Source organism: Ranitomeya imitator, chromosome 9 (assembly GCF_032444005.1).
Source record: "Ranitomeya imitator isolate aRanImi1 chromosome 9, aRanImi1.pri, whole genome shotgun sequence".
In the NCBI taxonomy this organism is placed as follows: Eukaryota; Metazoa; Chordata; class Amphibia; order Anura; family Dendrobatidae; genus Ranitomeya; species Ranitomeya imitator.
Window position 1 is genome coordinate 153523657 of NC_091290.1, and position 19055 is coordinate 153542711.

The 19055-nt window shown below is 55.9% G+C and overlaps 1 protein-coding gene across 2 annotated transcripts; it reads left to right on the top strand.

The window, feature by feature from the left end:
- The first annotated feature begins 5 nt into the window (after positions 1-5).
- Positions 6-17125, top strand: HSBP1 (heat shock factor binding protein 1). Of its 2 annotated transcripts, none has more exons than XM_069739502.1 (4): positions 6-157; positions 13872-13938; positions 16676-16770; positions 16933-17125. In XM_069739502.1, the coding sequence occupies exons 1-4, from the start codon at positions 113-115 to the stop codon at positions 16948-16950; spliced, it is 225 nt and encodes a 74-aa protein (XP_069595603.1). In that variant the 5' UTR covers positions 6-112; the 3' UTR covers positions 16951-17125. The 2 variants fall into 2 exon arrangements, with proteins under 2 accessions (XP_069595603.1, XP_069595604.1); XM_069739503.1 differs by having other exon boundaries at positions 16936-17125.
- Positions 17126-19055: the final 1930 nt, after the last annotated feature.

The window sequence follows — 19055 nt, forward strand, 5'->3', positions numbered from 1 at the left end:
TGCTGATTGGAGGAACTGTCAGCATTTGGGGGCGTGGTTTGCGGAAGCGCATCCGGGTGAGATTTTTGTCAGGCGGCAACTGAGGAGCGACAATTACCGGAGGTGACGGGAGATGTCAGAGACCGACCCGAAAACCGTGCAGGACCTGACAGACCTGGTGAGTCCCGGCCTCAGAACCGAGGAGAGGGCGACTGAGGCCCCCGATCTTCATAGCGACCCCCGCACCTCAGCTCCGGGGCTACGAGTGTACAGGTTCCTCAGTGCGGACCCCTGCGCCTCCTGTACTGGCCTCAGTTTAGGCCTCCATCCATTCTATAGCACTGGACCCCTGTGCCTCCAGTCCTGGCCTCAGTTTAGACCCCCATCCATTCTATAGCACTGGGGCCCTGCGCCTCCAGTCCTGGCCTCAGTTTAGACCCCCATCCATTCTATATCACTGGGCCCCTGCGCCTCCAGTCCTGGCCTCAGTTTAGGCCTCCATCCATTCTATAGCACTGGGGCCCCTGTGCCTCCAGTCCTGGCCTCAGTTTAGGCCTCCATCCATTCTATAGCACTGGGCCCCTGTGCCTCCAGTCCTGGCCTCAGTTTAGGCCTCCATCCATTCTATAGCACTGGGGGCCCCTGCGCCTCCAGTCCTGGCCTCAGTTTAGACCCCCATCCATTCTATATCACTGGGCCCCTGCGCCTCCAGTCCTGGCCTCAGTTTAGGCCTCCATCCATTCTATAGCACTGGGGCCCCTGTGCCTCCAGTCCTGGCCTCAGTTTAGGCCTCCATCCATTCTATAGCACTGGGGCCCCTGTGCCTCCAGTCCTGGCCTCAGTTTAGACCCCCATCCATTCTATAGCACTGGGGCCCCTGCGCCTCCAGTCCTGGCCTCAGTTTAGGCCTCCATCCATTCTATAGCACTGGGGCCCCTGTGCCTCCAGTCCTGGCCTCAGTTTAGGCCTCCATCCATTCTATAGCACTGGGGCCCCTGTGCCTCCAGTCCTGGCCTCAGTTTAGGCCTCCATCCATTCTATAGCACTGGGGCCCCTGCGCCTCCAGTCCTGGCCTCAGTTTAGGCCTCCATCCATTCTATAGCACTGGGGCCCCTGCGCCTCCAGTCCTGGCCTCAGTTTAGGCCCCCATCCATTCTATAGCACTGGGTCCCTGTGCCTCCTGTACTGGCCTCAGTTTAGGCCTCCATTCATTCTATATCACTGGGCCCCTGTGCCTCCAGTCCTGGCCTCAGTTTAGGCCTCCATCCATTCTATAGCACTGGGGCCCCTGTGCCTCCAGTCCTGGCCTCAGTTTAGGCCTCCATCCATTCTATAGCACTGGGGCCCCTGTGCCTCCAGTCCTGGCCTCAGTTTAGGCCTCCATCCATTCTATAGCACTGGGGCCCCTGTGCCTCCAGTCCTGGCCTCAGTTTAGGCCTCCATCCATTCTATAGCACTGGGGCCCCTGCGCCTCCAGTCCTGGCCTCAGTTTAGGCCTCCATCCATTCTATAGCACTGGGGCCCCTGCGCCTCCAGTCCTGGCCTCAGTTTAGGCCCCCATCCATTCTATAGCACTGGGTCCCTGTGCCTCCTGTACTGGCCTCAGTTTAGGCCTCCATTCATTCTATATCACTGGGCCCCTGTGCCTCCAGTCCTGGCCTCAGTTTAGGCCTCCATCCATTCTATAGCACTGGGGCCCCTGCGCCTCCAGTCCTGGCCTCAGTTTAGGCCCCCATCCATTCTATAGCACTGGGTCCCTGTGCCTCCTGTACTGGCCTCAGTTTAGGCCTCCATTCATTCTATATCACTGGGCCCCTGCGCCTCCAGTCCTGGCCTCAGTTTAGGCCTCCATCCATTCTATAGCACTGGGCCCCTGCGCCTCCAGTCCTGGCCTCAGTTTAGGCCTCCATCCATTCTATATCACTGGGCCCCTGCGCCTCCAGTCCTGGCCTCAGTTTAGGCCTCCATCCATTCTATAGCACTGGGGCCCCTGCGCCTCCAGTCCTGGCCTCAGTTTAGGCCTCCATCCATTCTATAGCACTGGGGCCCTGCGCCTCCAGTCCTGGCCTCAGTTTAGGCCCCATCCATTCTATATCACTGGGCCCCTGCGCCTCCAGTCCTGGCCTCAGTTTAGGCCTCCATCCATTCTATAGCACTGGGCCCCTGCGCCTCCAGTCCTGGCCTCAGTTTAGGCCTCCATCCATTCTATAGCACTGGACCCCTGTGCCTCCAGTCCTGGCCTCAGTTTAGACCCCCATCCATTCTATAGCACTGGGCCCCTGCGCCTCCAGTCCTGGCCTCAGTTTAGGCCTCCATCCATTCTATAGCACTGGGGTCCCTGTGCCTCCTGTACTGGCCTCAGTTTAGACCCCCATCCATTCTATAGCACTGGGCCCCTGCGCCTCCAGTCCTGGCCTCAGTTTAGGCCTCCATCCATTCTATAGCACTGGGTCCCTGCGCCTCCAGTCCTGGCCTCAGTTTAGACCCCCATCCATTCTATAGCACTGGGCCCCTGTGCCTCCAGTCCTGGCCTCAGTTTAGGCCTCCATCCATTCTATAGCACTGGACCCCTGTGCCTCCAGTCCTGGCCTCAGTTTAGACCCCCATCCATTCTATAGCACTGGGCCCCTGCGCCTCCAGTCCTGGCCTCAGTTTAGGCCTCCATCCATTCTATAGCACTGGGGGCCCCTGCGCCTCCAGTCCTGGCCTCAGTTTAGGCCTCCATCCATTCTATAGCACTGGGCCCCTGCGCCTCCAGTCCTGGCCTCAGTTTAGGCCCCCATCCATTCTATAGCACTGGGCCCCTGTGCCTCCAGTCCTGGCCTCAGTTTAGGCCTCCATCCATTCTATAGCACTGGGGCCCCTGCGCCTCCAGTCCTGGCCTCAGTTTAGACCCCCATCCATTCTATAGCACTGGGGCCCCTGTGCCTCCAGTCCTGGCCTCAGTTTAGGCCTCCATCCATTCTATAGCACTGGGGCCCCTGTGCCTCCAGTCCTGGCCTCAGTTTAGACCCCCATCCATTCTATAGCACTGGGGCCCCTGTGCCTCCAGTCCTGGCCTCAGTTTAGGCCCCCATCCATTCTATAGCACTGGGCCCCTGTGCCTCCTGTACTGGCCTCAGTTTAGGCCCCCATCCATTCTATAGCACTGGGGCCCCTGCGCCTCCAGTCCTGGCCTCAGTTTAGGCCTCCATCCATTCTATAGCACTGGGGCCCCTGTGCCTCCAGTCCTGGCCTCAGTTTAGACCCCCATCCATTCTATAGCACTGGGCCCCTGCGCCTCCAGTCCTGGCCTCAGTTTAGGCCTCCATCCATTCTATAGCACTGGGCCCCTGTGCCTCCAGTCCTGGCCTCAGTTTAGGCCTCCATCCATTCTATAGCACTGGGGGCCCCTGTGCCTCCAGTCCTGGCCTCAGTTTAGGCCTCCATCCATTCTATAGCACTGGGCCCCTGCGCCTCCAGTCCTGGCCTCAGTTTAGACCCCCATCCATTCTATAGCACTGGGCCCCTGTGCCTCCAGTCCTGGCCTCAGTTTAGACCCCCATCCATTCTATAGCACTGGGCCCCTGTGCCTCCAGTCCTGGCCTCAGTTTAGACCCCCATCCATTCTATAGCACTGGGCCCCTGCGCCTCCAGTCCTGGCCTCAGTTTAGGCCTCCATCCATTCTATAGCACTGGGCCCCTGTGCCTCCAGTCCTGGCCTCAGTTTAGGCCTCCATCCATTCTATAGCACTGGGGGCCCCTGTGCCTCCAGTCCTGGCCTCAGTTTAGGCCTCCATCCATTCTATAGCACTGGGCCCCTGTGCCTCCAGTCCTGGCCTCAGTTTAGGCCCCCATCCATTCTATAGCACTGGACCCCTGTGCCTCCAGTCCTGGCCTCAGTTTAGGCCCCCATCCATTCTATAGCACTGGACCCCTGTGCCTCCAGTCCTGGCCTCAGTTTAGGCCTCCATCCATTCTATAGCACTGGGCCCCTGTGCCTCCTGTACTGGCCTCAGTTTAGGCCTCCATCCATTCTATAGCACTGGGCCCCTGTGCCTCCTGTACTGGCCTCAGTTTAGGCCTCCATCCATTCTATAGCACTGGACCCCTGTGCCTCCAGTCCTGGCCTCAGTTTAGGCCCCCATCCATTCTATAGCACTGGACCCCTGTGCCTCCAGTCCTGGCCTCAGTTTAGGCCTCCATCCATTCTATAGCACTGGGCCCCTGTGCCTCCAGTCCTGGCCTCAGTTTAGGCCTCCATCCATTCTATAGCACTGGGCCCCTGTGCCTCCTGTACTGGCCTCAGTTTAGGCCCCCATCCATTCTATAGCACTGGGCCCCTGTGCCTCCTGTACTGGCCTCAGTTTAGGCCCCCATCCATTCTATAGCACTGGACCCCTGTGCCTCCAGTCCTGGCCTCAGTTTAGGCCTCCATCCATTCTATAGCACTGGGCCCCTGTGCCTCCTGTACTGGCCTCAGTTTAGGCCCCCATCCATTCTATAGCACTGGGCCCCTGTGCCTCCTGTACTGGCCTCAGTTTAGGCCCCCATCCATTCTATAGCACTGGACCCCTGTGCCTCCAGTCCTGGCCTCAGTTTAGGCCTCCATCCATTCTATAGCACTGGGCCCCTGTGCCTCCAGTCCTGGCCTCAGTTTAGGCCTCCATCCATTCTATAGCACTGGGCCCCTGTGCCTCCTGTACTGGCCTCAGTTTAGGCCCCCATCCATTCTATAGCACTGGGTCCCTGCGCCTCCAGTCCTGGCCTCAGTTTAGGCCTCCATCCATTCTATAGCACTGGGCCCCTGTGCCTCCAGTCCTGGCCTCAGTTTAGGCCTCCATCCATTCTATAGCACTGGGGTCCCTGCGCCTCCAGTCCTGGCCTCAGTTTAGGCCCCCATCCATTCTATAGCACTGGGCCCCTGTGCCTCCAGTCCTGGCCTCAGTTTAGGCCTCCATCCATTCTATAGCACTGGGCCCCTGTGCCTCCAGTCCTGGCCTCAGTTTAGGCCCCCATCCATTCTATAGCACTGGGGTCCCTGCGCCTCCAGTCCTGGCCTCAGTTTAGGCCTCCATCCATTCTATAGCACTGGGGTCCCTGTGCCTCCAGTCCTGGCCTCAGTTTAGGCCCCCATCCATTCTATAGCACTGGGCCCCTGTGCCTCCAGTCCTGGCCTCAGTTTAGGCCTCCATCCATTCTATAGCACTGGGCCCCTGTGCCTCCAGTCCTGGCCTCAGTTTAGGCCTCCATCCATTCTATAGCACTGGGCCCCTGCGCCTCCAGTCCTGGCCTCAGTTTAGGCCCCCATCCATTCTATAGCACTGGGGCCCCTGCGCCTCCAGTCCTGGCCTCAGTTTAGGCCCCCATCCATTCTATAGCACTGGGGTCCCTGCGCCTCCAGTCCTGGCCTCAGTTTAGGCCCCCATCCATTCTATAGCACTGGGCCCCTGTGCCTCCAGTCCTGGCCTCAGTTTAGGCCTCCATCCATTCTATAGCACTGGGCCCCTGTGCCTCCAGTCCTGGCCTCAGTTTAGGCCTCCATCCATTCTATAGCACTGGGCCCCTGCGCCTCCAGTCCTGGCCTCAGTTTAGGCCCCCATCCATTCTATAGCACTGGGGCCCCTGCGCCTCCAGTCCTGGCCTCAGTTTAGGCCCCCATCCATTCTATAGCACTGGGGTCCCTGCGCCTCCAGTCCTGGCCTCAGTTTAGGCCCCCATCCATTCTATAGCACTGGGGTCCCTGTGCCTCCAGTCCTGGCCTCAGTTTAGGCCTCCATCCATTCTATAGCACTGGGCCCCTGTGCCTCCAGTCCTGGCCTCAGTTTAGGCCTCCATCCATTCTATAGCACTGGGCCCCTGCGCCTCCAGTCCTGGCCTCAGTTTAGGCCTCCATCCATTCTATAGCACTGGGGTCCCTGTGCCTCCAGTCCTGGCCTCAGTTTAGGCCTCCATCCATTCTATAGCACTGGACCCCTGTGCCTCCAGTCCTGGCCTCAGTTTAGGCCCCCATCCATTCTATAGCACTGGGCCCCTGTGCCTCCAGTCCTGGCCTCAGTTTAGGCCTCCATCCATTCTATAGCACTGGGGTCCCTGTGCCTCCTGTACTGGCCTCAGTTTAGGCCTCCATCCATTCTATAGCACTGGGCCCCTGTGCCTCCGGTCCTGGCCTCAGTTTGGGCCTCCATCCATTCTATAGCACTGGGGTCCCTGTGCCTCCTGTACTGGCCTCAGTTTAGGCCCCCATCCATTCTATAGCACTGGGTCCCTGCGCCTCCAGTCCTGGCCTCAGTTTAGGCCTCCATCCATTCTATAGCACTGGGGTCCCTGTGCCTCCTGTACTGGCCTCAGTTTAGGCCTCCATCCATTCTATAGCACTGGGCCCCTGTGCCTCCAGTCCTGGCCTCAGTTTAGGCCTCCATCCATTCTATAGCACTGGGTCCCTGTGCCTCCTGTACTGGCCTCAGTTTAGGCCTCCATCCATTCTATAGCACTGGGCCCCTGTGCCTCCAGTCCTGGCCTCAGTTTAGGCCTCCATCCATTCTATAGCACTGGGGTCCCTGTGCCTCCTGTACTGGCCTCAGTTTAGGCCTCCATCCATTCTATAGCACTGGGCCCCTGTGCCTCCAGTCCTGGCTTCAGTTTAGGCCTCCATCCATTCTATAGCACTGGGTCCCTGTGCCTCCTGTACTGGCCTCAGTTTAGGCCTCCATCCATTCTATAGCACTGGGTCCCTGTGCCTCCTGTACTGGCCTCAGTTTAGGCCTCCATCCATTCTATAGCACTGGGCCCCTGCGCCTCCAGTCCTGGCTTCAGTTTAGGCCTCCATCCATTCTATAGCACTGGGCCCCTGTGCCTCCAGTCCTGGCCTCAGTTTAGGCCTCCATCCATTCTATAGCACTGGGCCCCTGCGCCTCCAGTCCTGGCCTCAGTTTAGGCCTCCATCCATTCTATAGCACTGGGCCCCTGCGCCTCCTGTACTGGCCTCAGTTTAGGCCTCCATCCATTCTATAGCACTGGACCCCTGCGCCTCCAGTCCTGGCCTCAGTTTAGGCCTCCATCCATTCTATAGCACTGGGGTCCCTGCGCCTCCAGTCCTGGCCTCAGTTTAGGCCTCCATCCACTCTATAGCACTGGGCCCCTGTGCCTCCTGTACTGGCCTCAGTTTAGGCCTCCATCCATTCTATAGCACTGGGCCCCTGCGCCTCCTGTACTGGCCTCAGTTTAGGCCTCCATCCATTCTATAGCACTGGACCCCTGCGCCTCCTGTACTGGCCTCAGTTTAGGCCTCCATCCACTCTATAGCACTGGGCCCCTGCGCCTCCTGTACTGGCCTCAGTTTAGGCCTCCATCCACTCTATAGCACTGGGCCCCTGCGCCTCCTGTACTGGCCTCAGTTTAGGCCTCCATCCACTCTATAGCACTGGGCCCCTGCGCCTCCTGTACTGGCCTCAGTTTAGGCCTCCATCCATTCTATAGCACTGGACCCCTGCGCCTCCAGTCCTGGCCTCAGTTTAGGCCTCCATCCATTCTATAGCACTGGGGTCCCTGCGCCTCCAGTCCTGGCCTCAGTTTAGGCCTCCATCCACTCTATAGCACTGGGCCCCTGTGCCTCCTGTACTGGCCTCAGTTTAGGCCTCCATCCATTCTATAGCACTGGGTCCCTGCGCCTCCAGTCCTGGCCTCAGTTTAGGCCTCCATCCATTCTATAGCACTGGACCCCTGCGCCTCCAGTCCTGGCCTCAGTTTAGGCCTCCATCCATTCTATAGCACTGGGCCCCTGCGCCTCCAGTCCTGGCCTCAGTTTAGGCCTCCATCCATTCTATAGCACTGGACCCCTGCGCCTCCAGTCCTGGCCTCAGTTTAGGCCTCCATCCATTCTATAGCACTGGGCCCCTGTGCCTCCAGTCCTGGCCTCAGTTTAGGCCTCCATCCATTCTATAGCACTGGGCCCCTGCGCCTCCAGTCCTGGCCTCAGTTTAGGCCTCCATCCATTCTATATCACTGGGCCCCTGTGCCTCCAGTCCTGGCCTCAGTTTAGGCCTCCATCCATTCTATAGCACTGGACCCCTGTGCCTCCAGTCCTGGCCTCAGTTTGGGCCCCATCCATTCTATAGCACTGGGCCCCTGTGCCTCCAGTCCTGGCCTCAGTTTAGGCCTCCATCCATTCTATAGCACTGGACCCCTGTGCCTCCAGTCCTGGCCTCAGTTTAGGCCTCCATCCATTCTATAGCACTGGGGTCCCTGTGCCTCCTGTACTGGCCTCAGTTTAGGCCTCCATCCATTCTATAGCACTGGGGTCCCTGCGCCTCCAGTCCTGGCCTCAGTTTAGGCCTCCATCCATTCTATAGCACTGGGCCCCTGCGCCTCCAGTCCTGGCCTCAGTTTAGGCCTCCATCCATTCTATAGCACTGGGCCCCTGCGCCTCCAGTCCTGGCCTCAGTTTAGGCCCCCATCCATTCTATATCACTGGGCCCCTGCGCCTCCAGTCCTGGCCTCAGTTTAGGCCCCCATCCATTCTATAGCACTGGGCCCCTGCGCCTCCAGTCCTGGCCTCAGTTTAGGCCTCCATCCTTTCTATATCACTGGGCCCCTGCGCCTCCAGTCCTGGCCTCAGTTTAGGCCTCCATCCATTCTATATCACTGGGCCCCTGTGCCTCCAGTCCTGGCCTCAGTTTAGGCCTCCATCCATTCTATAGCACTGGGCCCCTGTGCCTCCAGTCCTGGCCTCAGTTTAGGCCTCCATCCATTCTATAGCACTGGGCCCCTGCGCCTCCAGTCCTGGCCTCAGTTTAGGCCCCATCCATTCTATAGCACTGGGGCCCCTGCGCCTCCAGTCCTGGCCTCAGTTTGGGCCTCCATCCATTCTATAGCACTGGGGCCCCTGCGCCTCCAGTCCTGGCCTCAGTTTAGGCCTCCATCCATTCTATAGCACTGGGCCCCTGCGCCTCCAGTCCTGGCCTCAGTTTAGGCCTCCATCCATTCTATAGCACTGGGCCCCTGTGCCTCCAGTCCTGGCCTCAGTTTAGGCCCCCATCCATTCTATAGCACTGGGGTCCCTGCGCCTCCAGTCCTGGCCTCAGTTTAGGCCTCCATCCATTCTATAGCACTGGGCCCCTGTGCCTCCAGTCCTGGCCTCAGTTTAGGCCCCCATCCATTCTATAGCACTGGGCCCCTGTGCCTCCAGTCCTGGCCTCAGTTTAGGCCTCCATCCATTCTATAGCACTGCGCCCCTGCGCCTCCAGTCCTGGCCTCAGTTTGGGCCTCCATCCATTCTATAGCACTGGGCCCCTGTGCCTCCAGTCCTGGCCTCAGTTTAGGCCTCCATCCATTCTATAGCACTGGGCCCCTGCGCCTCCAGTCCTGGCCTCAGTTTAGGCCTCCATCCATTCTATAGCACTGGGCCCCTGTGCCTCCAGTCCTGGCCTCAGTTTAGGCCCCCATCCATTCTATAGCACTGGGGTCCCTGCGCCTCCAGTCCTGGCCTCAGTTTAGGCCTCCATCCATTCTATAGCACTGGGGCCCCTGTGCCTCCAGTCCTGGCCTCAGTTTAGGCCCCATCCATTCTATAGCACTGGGGTCCCTGTGCCTCCAGTCCTGGCCTCAGTTTAGGCTCCATCCATTCTATAGCACTGGGCCCCTGCGCCTCCTGTACTGGCCTCAGTTTAGGCCCCCATCCATTCTATAGCACTGGGTCCCTGTGCCTCCAGTCCTGGCCTCAGTTTAGGCCTCCATCCATTCTATAGCACTGGGGCCCCTGTGCCTCCAGTCCTGGCCTCAGTTTAGGCCTCCATCCATTCTATAGCACTGGACCCCTGTGCCTCCAGTCCTGGCCTCAGTTTAGGCCTCCATCCATTCTATAGCACTGGGCCCCTGTGCCTCCAGTCCTGGCCTCAGTTTAGGCCCCCATCCATTCTATAGCACTGGGGTCCCTGCGCCTCCAGTCCTGGCCTCAGTTTAGGCCTCCATCCATTCTATAGCACTGGGCCCCTGCGCCTCCTGTACTGGCCTCAGTTTAGGCCCCCATCCATTCTATAGCACTGGGTCCCTGTGCCTCCAGTCCTGGCCTCAGTTTAGGCCTCCATCCATTCTATAGCACTGGGCCCCTGTGCCTCCAGTCCTGGCCTCAGTTTAGGCCTCCATCCATTCTATAGCACTGGGCCCCTGCGCCTCCAGTCCTAGCCTCAGTTTAGGCCCCCATCCATTCTATAGCACTGGGGCCCCTGTGCCTCCAGTCCTGGCCTCAGTTTAGGCCTCCATCCATTCTATAGCACTGGACCCCTGTGCCTCCAGTCCTGGCCTCAGTTTAGGCCTCCATCCATTCTATAGCACTGGGCCCCTGTGCCTCCAGTCCTGGCCTCAGTTTAGGCCTCCATCCATTCTATAGCACTGGGTCCCTGTGCCTCCAGTCCTGGCCTCAGTTTAGGTCTCCATCCATTCTATAGCACTGGGTCCCTGTGCCTCCAGTCCTGGCCTCAGTTTAGGCCTCCATCCATTCTATAGCACTGGGCCCCTGTGCCTCCAGTCCTGGCCTCAGTTTAGGCCTCCATCCATTCTATAGCACTGGGTCCCTGTGCCTCCAGTCCTGGCCTCAGTTTAGGCCTCCATCCATTCTATAGCACTGGGCCCCTGTGCCTCCAGTCCTGGCCTCAGTTTAGGCCTCCATCCATTCTATAGCACTGGGTCCCTGTGCCTCCAGTCCTGGCCTCAGTTTAGGCCTCCATCCATTCTATAGCACTGGGTCCCTGTGCCTCCAGTCCTGGCCTCAGTTTAGGCCTCCATCCATTCTATAGCACTGGGCCCCTGCGCCTCCAGTCCTGGCCTCAGTTTAGGTCTCCATCCATTCTATAGCACTGGACCCCTGTGCCTCCAGTCCTGGCCTCAGTTTAGGTCTCCATCCATTCTATAGCACTGGGTCCCTGTGCCTCCAGTCCTGGCCTCAGTTTAGGCCTCCATCCATTCTATAGCACTGGGCCCCTGTGCCTCCAGTCCTGGCCTCAGTTTAGGCCTCCATCCATTCTATAGCACTGGGCCCCTGTGCCTCCAGTCCTGGCCTCAGTTTAGGCCTCCATCCATTCTATAGCACTGGGCCCCTGCGCCTCCAGTCCTGGCCTCAGTTTAGGCCTCCATCCATTCTATATCACTGGGCCCCTGCGCCTCCTGTACTGGCCTCAGTTTAGGCCTCCATCCATTCTATAGCACTGGGGCCCCTGTGCCTCCAGTCCTGGCCTCAGTTTAGGCCTCCATCCATTCTATAGCACTGGGCCCTGCGCCTCCAGTCCTGGCCTCAGTTTAGGCCTCCATCCATTCTATAGCACTGGGCCCCTGCGCCTCCAGTCCTGGCCTCAGTTTAGGCCTCCATCCATTCTATAGCACTGGGCCCCTGCGCCTCCAGTCCTGGCCTCAGTTTAGGCCTCCATCCATTCTATAGCACTGGGCCCCTGTGCCTCCAGTCCTGGCCTCAGTTTAGGCCTCCATCCATTCTATAGCACTGGGCCCCTGCGCCTCCAGTCCTGGCCTCAGTTTAGGCCTCCATCCATTCTATAGCACTGGACCCCTGCGCCTCCAGTCCTGGCCTCAGTTTAGGCTCCATCCATTCTATAGCACTGGGTCCCTGCGCCTCCAGTCCTGGCCTCAGTTTAGGCCTCCATCCATTCTATAGCACTGGGCCCCTGCGCCTCCAGTCCTGGCCTCAGTTTAGGCCTCCATCCATTCTATAGCACTGGGCCCCTGTGCCTCCAGTCCTGGCCTCAGTTTAGGCCTCCATCCATTCTATAGCACTGGGTCCCTGTGCCTCCAGTCCTGGCCTCAGTTTAGGCCTCCATCCATTCTATAGCACTGGGCCCCTGTGCCTCCAGTCCTGGCCTCAGTTTGGGCCTCCATCCATTCTATAGCACTGGGCCCCTGTGCCTCCAGTACTGGCCTCAGTTTGGGCCTCCATCCATTCTATAGCACTGGGCCCCTGCGCCTCCTGTACTGGCCTCAGTTTGGGCCTCCATCCATTCTATAGCACTGGGCCCCTGTGCCTCCAGTCCTGGCCTCAGTTTAGGCCTCCATTCATTCTATAGCACTGGGCCCCTGCGCCTCCAGTCCTGGCCTCAGTTTAGGCCTCCATCCATTCTATAGCACTGGGCCCCTGCGCCTCCAGTCCTGGCCTCAGTTTGGGCCTCCATCCATTCTATAGCACTGGGTCCCTGCGCCTCCAGTCCTGGCCTCAGTTTGGGCCTCCATCCATTCTATAGCACTGGGCCCCTGTGCCTCCAGTCCTGGCCTCAGTTTAGGCCTCCATCCATTCTATAGCACTGGGTCCCTGCGCCTCCTGTACTGGCCTCAGTTTAGGCCTCCATCCATTCTATAGCACTGGGGTCCCTGTGCCTCCAGTCCTGGCCTCAGTTTAGGCCTCCATCCATTCTATAGCACTGGGGTCCCTGTGCCTCCAGTCCTGGCCTCAGTTTAGGCCTCCATCCATTCTATAGCACTGGGTCCCTGTGCCTCCAGTCCTGGCCTCAGTTTAGGCCTCCATCCATTCTATAGCACTGGGGCCCCTGTGCCTCCTGTACTGGCCTCAGTTTGGGCCTCCATCCATTCTATAGCACTGGGGCCCCTGTGCCTCCAGTCCTGGCCTCAGTTTGGGCCCCCATCCATTCTATAGCACTGGGCCCCTGTGCCTCCAGTCCTGGCCTCAGTTTAGGCCTCCATCCATTCTATATCACTGGGGCCCCTGTGCCTCCAGTCCTGGCCTCAGTTTAGGCCTCCATCCATTCTATAGCACTGGGGTCCCTGTGCCTCCTGTACTGGCCTCAGTTTAGGCCTCCATCCATTCTATAGCACTGGGGTCCCTGCGCCTCCAGTCCTGGCCTAAGTTTAGGCCTCCATCCATTCTATAGCACTGGGGTCCCTGTGCCTCCAGTCCTGGCCTCAGTTTAGGCCTCCATCCATTCTATAGCACTGGGCCCCTGTGCCTCCTGTACTGGCCTCAGTTTAGGCCTCCATCCATTCTATAGCACTGGGGTCCCTGCGCCTCCAGTCCTGGCCTCAGTTTGGGCCTCCATCCATTCTATAGCACTGGGGTCCCTGCGCCTCCAGTACTGGCCTCAGTTTGGGCCTCCATCCATTCTATAGCACTGGGGCCCCTGTGCCTCCAGTCCTGGCCTCAGTTTGGGCCCCCATCAATTCTATAGCACTGGGGCCCCTGTGCCTCCAGTCCTGGCCTCAGTTTAGGCCTCCATCCATTCTATAGCACTGGGGCCCCTGTGCCTCCAGTCCTGGCCTCAGTTTGGGCCCCCATCCATTCTATAGCACTGGGCCCCTGTGCCTCCTGTACTGGCCTCAGTTTAGGCCTCCATCCATTCTATAGCACTGGGGGTCCCTGTGCCTCCAGTCCTGGCCTCAGTTTAGGCCTCCATCCATTCTATAGCACTGGGGCCCCTGTGCCTCCAGTCCTGGCCTCAGTTTGGGCCTCCATCCACTCTATAGCACTGGGGCCCCTGTGCCTCCTGTACTGGCCTCAGTTTAGGCCTCCATCCATTCTATAGCACTGGGACCCCTGCGCCTCCAGTCCTGGCCTCAGTTTAGGCCTCCATCCATTCTATAGCACTGGGGCCCCTGTGCCTCCAGTCCTGGCCTCAGTTTGGGCCTCCATCTATTCTATAGCACTGGGCCCCTGTGCCTCCCCTGCTGTTCTCTGGTCCCACGTCCCCGCCTTGGTATTCCCTGTGTGTATGATTTCGGTTACGGCCGGCGTCATCGCTGCCACCTCACCTCATTCCTGGCCAGTTTGCTGGATTCCTTCATCTCGGTGACGTTTCCACCTCTCCGGTTTGGTGACCTCACAGCGATGTCGTCGTCATCTCGCCAACCTGCAGCTCCGACGCACTGAAACGCGTCTGATTTATCGTCTTCTGTCTCCCCAGGTCCAGAATCTGCTGCAACAAATGCAGGACAAGTTCCAGACTATGTCCGATCAGATCATCGGGAGGAATATCCTGCGCTGTGGACGGAGGGGATCAGGGGGTGGATCGGCCCACACTGAAGCTGTGTAACCAAAAGTCCTATAGACGTTCCCCCGATTCATCACGATCAGTGGCGTCACGGAGGGGGAGCTGGCATCAGATGCTTCTAAATGCCTCTCACCCCAGATCTTCCTCCAGGCAGGGCGCCGCTGCCCGTCATGAATTGTGGCCCTACGCCTCCGGTCCGCCCCATGTGCGCCCGCTTTGTCGGAGCTCGGCCAACAAAACACGAGAACCCCAAAGTCACAAATGCTAAACGTCTCGCATTGCGCCAACGATTGTAGACTAGTAGGAACATCTTAGATAAGTCGGCCCAAAGTGTTCCATTTCCTGTGGTTTTCTCACCTTTTAAGGACTTGACACTCTTCATGCTTGCGACTTTTCTTTTTCTTCGTCTCTTCCTACAAGACCTATAACTCTAAAAAAAATTTTCTTGGTCTTTATAGGCTTTGTGTCACGGCGGGTGCAGGGGTCTTCAGCAGACTCCCAGTTCTCATGGGAACCCATTGGCACACTATGATGGTGTCACAAATGAGGGTGCTCTCCTCTGCCGTGGCTAGAAATGCTGCAGTGAGAGATGGATGGCAGCATTTGGGAGGTTACTAGTAGCGGGTGGAGCTCGGCCATGTGTCTGGCTGAACCGGACAGGCTTATCTCCTGAGCCAGGTCCATTCACCCACTCCAGATTCCATGGCAAGAGGTTAAATAGTAATGTCCGAATCATTCCGTTCCCAATGACGTGTTCCTTGGCTGTGCTGCTCTGAAACAGATGCAACTGCACCTTAACTGATGCAAGGGAGGCACAGACTTGGGAAGTGCTTTCATCACGCCCAGAGCACACAAGCCTTCTTTGCATATGAATGAAAACCATTTTGTGTGGACATTTTTTTTTTTTTTTTTTTTTTTTTTTTTTTTTTTTTTCTTTCGGCAGAATGGCCGCATAAATGTCTTTAGGGTTGGTTCCATTTAACATCTCTGCTTATAGGAAGGTTATTGTACATATGGAGAGTCAGACGACCAGTGCTGCCGAGGGTTTACTAGGGTCAGGATGGATTTTCAGCAGCTCGCTACATTCCCTAATGGCCGTAGAATCAATAGGGGGTGAAGCAAATTAAATAGCGCTATCAATACATAAAAACCTGTCCGAGACGCCTAGTCACTCCGCATAGGGAGTGATATACGGTGACCAGAAAAAGCACAACAATAGCAAAAATCTAGAAAATTAAAGGGACACGGTCACCTGAATTTGGAGGGAACAACCTTCAGCCATGGAGGCGGGGTTTTTTATTCACCCTTTCCTTACCCGCTGGCTGCAATATTGGATTGAAGTTCATTCTATGTCCTCTGTAGTACACGCCTGCGCAAAGCAATCTTCCCTTGTGCAGCCGTGTACTATGGAGGACAGAGAATGAACTTCAATCCAATATTGCAGCCAGCGGGTAAGGAAAGGGTGAATCAAAAACCCCAAAACCCCGCCTCCATGGCTGAAGATTGTTCCCTCCAAATTCAGGTGACAGTGTCCCTTTAATAATCTTTATTATAATAATCGCATACAAAACATCTTAATTAAAAAGATTCCTCAAATGCGGGACCCTGTTACACATCAACAGCCAGGGCAATGATGATGTAAAAACAATCGCTACGGTTCATCCTAAGGTATATGGGATGCTCACATACATAAATCACCAAATCATCAATTGTAAAGTGCATGTGCAAAAACAATACTGCTAGAAAATAAGCTGTGCCAGTGCGCAATCCCCCATGTAAAATCCAGAGCTTAAATTAGCATGTAGGGTATGTGAACATTAAGCCTTACGCCTAAATATAGCATAAGATGAAGATAGTGGCAGGAGTGAAACAATTATCATCAACACTGGCTGTTGGAACAAAATAATCATGGGCAGAAAGCCCTAAGAGGGTGAGATGCAGGGTCAGGGCTGCGTCCCTCTACCCCGGCGCGCGTTTCGTCCACACTTCTTCCGTGGTTTTGCCTACATTCAGTCAGTATACCTTCTTTTTGCACATGCACTTTACAATTGATAATTTGGTGTTTTATGAATGTGAGCATCCCATATACCTAAGGATGAAGTGCAGCAATTTTTTTTATATCATCATTGCCCTGGTTATTGGTGTATAACAGGGTCCTTAGCTATAAGCGTTCCTTGCATTTGAAGCATCTTTTTAATATATTTTTTTGTATGTCATTATAAAGATAATTCATTTTCTATATCTTTGTTGTTGTGCCTTTTCTGGTCACCGTATAACGCTCCCTATGCGGAGTGACTAGGTGTCTCGGACGGGGGTTTATATAATTCCCTGATGGCAGGCAAACATCCCGTGGCCGTTTTTCTGGACTTAAGAGACTTGCTGTTACCTCCTGTATTGCACCAATTACCCGCAGGCCGCCCTTCCGACTCCTGCCACATCTCTACTAGGTCAGTACCCTCACTGGGAGCCCTTTAATGAGCAACCGGGGTTTCCATCTTGTGGCGGTCTTATAACAAAAAGTCCAGGTACAGAAGTCTGTTCATGTCACCATGACAACCTCAGAGCAAGCGCAACCTCTGCAGGCCTGTTAGAGATGCCTTTGCCACCAGACCGCCCCTGCCGCCAGACCGCCCCTGCCGCCAGTCCCCGGCCCTGCCCCTGCCGCCGGTCTTGTTACCTACTCTGATGAACTTGCTTTCCTTATCCGAGCCCATCACTCGATGACATGAGCACTCGTATCGACGACCTGGAGAAGAATATTGCAGATCTGATGACGCAGGCAGGCGTAGAGGAGGAGGACTGTGCCAACAAGGTGAGTGCATCATTGTGGCAGAATGGGATGCAGTGGGAAGATGCAATAGCCCCTCTGTGCATCATGTGCTCCGGAGCTGCGCTCACTGTTCTGTTAGTGACAGCTGCACTATGAATGCTGCACGCGACGTTCGGTCACTGATGTCTCTTTGCCCTTTATTAGCAGGCTGCCAAACACTGAGCGGAGCGGCTCGGATTTTGTCCCGGTCCCCAGCGTGGAGGCTCCTCGTCCTCGGTGTTTTGTGCCCCCCTTAGCCGTGTTGTATATTTAGATGGTGTGTTTTGTATCTCAGCATTTTTGTGACTTCTCGTACTTTGGTTTTACATTGTCAGAAAAATAAATGAGAAAACGGTCAGTGTTGTTCCTTTCCTCGCGTGCTGCGGTGGCTCCTCAGGTCCAGCGTGTGATGGGGGTACAAGGGTGCGTTCTCTTGGTACTTGCTCCGTCTGCGCCCCTTGTAGCTGGAGTCCTCGGGTTGATGTCAGACTTTCATCTGTATGTGGATTGCTCTGGACTCGCACTGCTCTTTCTGCAGTTCTTGTGCGGATCTGCCCAGAAGCTGCGGCAGTGAGGGGCCACAGATAATGTTTGAGGCCGTGGTTACATTACCTGTGCAGCGTCTACATCACTAGGGCCACCAGCAAACCAGAATCTTATATACACCTATCTATAATCTGACCACGCATCTGTAAATTACAGGGACTGCTCCTTGTAACCTGGGGCCGAGACCACTGCACCTAGTGCTGTCCTGCAGCCCCCAGACAAGCGATGATGTGACCTGTCCATGCTGTGCAGTGGACGGATCAGGACATAATGTGTCCGGCCACCAGAGGGCGATAGTGTCACATAGGAATTACACCCAGTATACAGGAGGAGTGGTACTGTGCATTCTGTGTGTGTATATACAGGACAGGAGGAGTGGTACTGTGCAGTGTATATATACAGGACAGGAGGAGCGGTGCTGTGCAGTGTATATATACAGGAGGAGTGGTACTGTGCAGTGTATATATACAGGACAGGAGGAGTGGTACTGTGCAGTGTGTATACAGGACAGGAGGAGTGGTACTGTGCAGTGTATATAAACAGGACAGGAGGAGCGGTGCTGTGCAGTGTATATATACAGGACAGGAGGAGCGGTGCTGTGCAGTGTATATATACAGGACAGGAGGAGCGGTGCTGTGCAGTGTATATATACAGGACAGGAGGAGCGGTGCTGTGCAGTGTATATATACAGGACAGGAGGAGGGGTACTGTGCAGTGTATGTATATATACAGGACAGGAGGAGTGGTACTGTGCAGTGTATATATACAGGACAGGAGGAGCTGTGCAGTGTATATATACAGGACATGAGGAGCTGTGCAGTGTATATATACAGGACATGAGGAGCTGTGCAGTGTATATATACAGGACATGAGGAGCTGTGCAGTGTATATATACAGGACAGGAGGAGCTGTGCAGTGTATATATACAGGACAGGAGGAGTGGTACTGTGCAGTGTATATATACAGGACAGGAGGAGTGGTACTGTGCAGTGTATATATACAGGACAGGAGGAGTGGTACTGTGCAGTGTATATATACAGGACAGGAGGAGTGGTACTGTGCAGTGTGTATATATACAGGAGGAGTGGTACTGTGCAGTGTATATATACAGGAGGAGTGGTACTGTGCAGTGTATATATACAGGACAGGAGGAGTGGTACTGTGCAGTGTGTATATACAGGACAGGAGGAGCGGTACTGTGCAGTGTGTATATACAGGAGGAGTGGTACTGTGCAGTGTATATATACAGGACAGGAGGAGTGGTACTGTGCAGTGTGTATATATACAGGAGGAGTGGTACTGTGCAGTGTGTATATACAGAAGGAGTTGTACTGTGCAGTGTGTATATACAGGACAGGAGGAGTGGTACTGTGCAGTGTATATATACAGGACAGGAGGAGCGGTACTGTGCAGTGTATATATACAGGACAGGAGGAGTGGTACTGTGCAGTGTATATATACAGGACAGGAGGAGTGGTACTGTGCAGTGTATATATACAGGACAGGAGGAGCGGTACTGTGCAGTGTATATATACAGGACAGGAGGAGTGGTGCTGTGCAGTGTATATATACAGGACAGGAGGAGTGGTGCTGTGCAGTGTATATATACAGGACAGGAGGAGCGGTGCTGTGCAGTGTGTATATACAGGAGGAGTGGTACTGTGCAGTGTGTATATATACAGGAGTGGTACTGTGCAGTGTGTGTATATACAGAAGGAGTTGTACTGTGCAGTGTGTATATA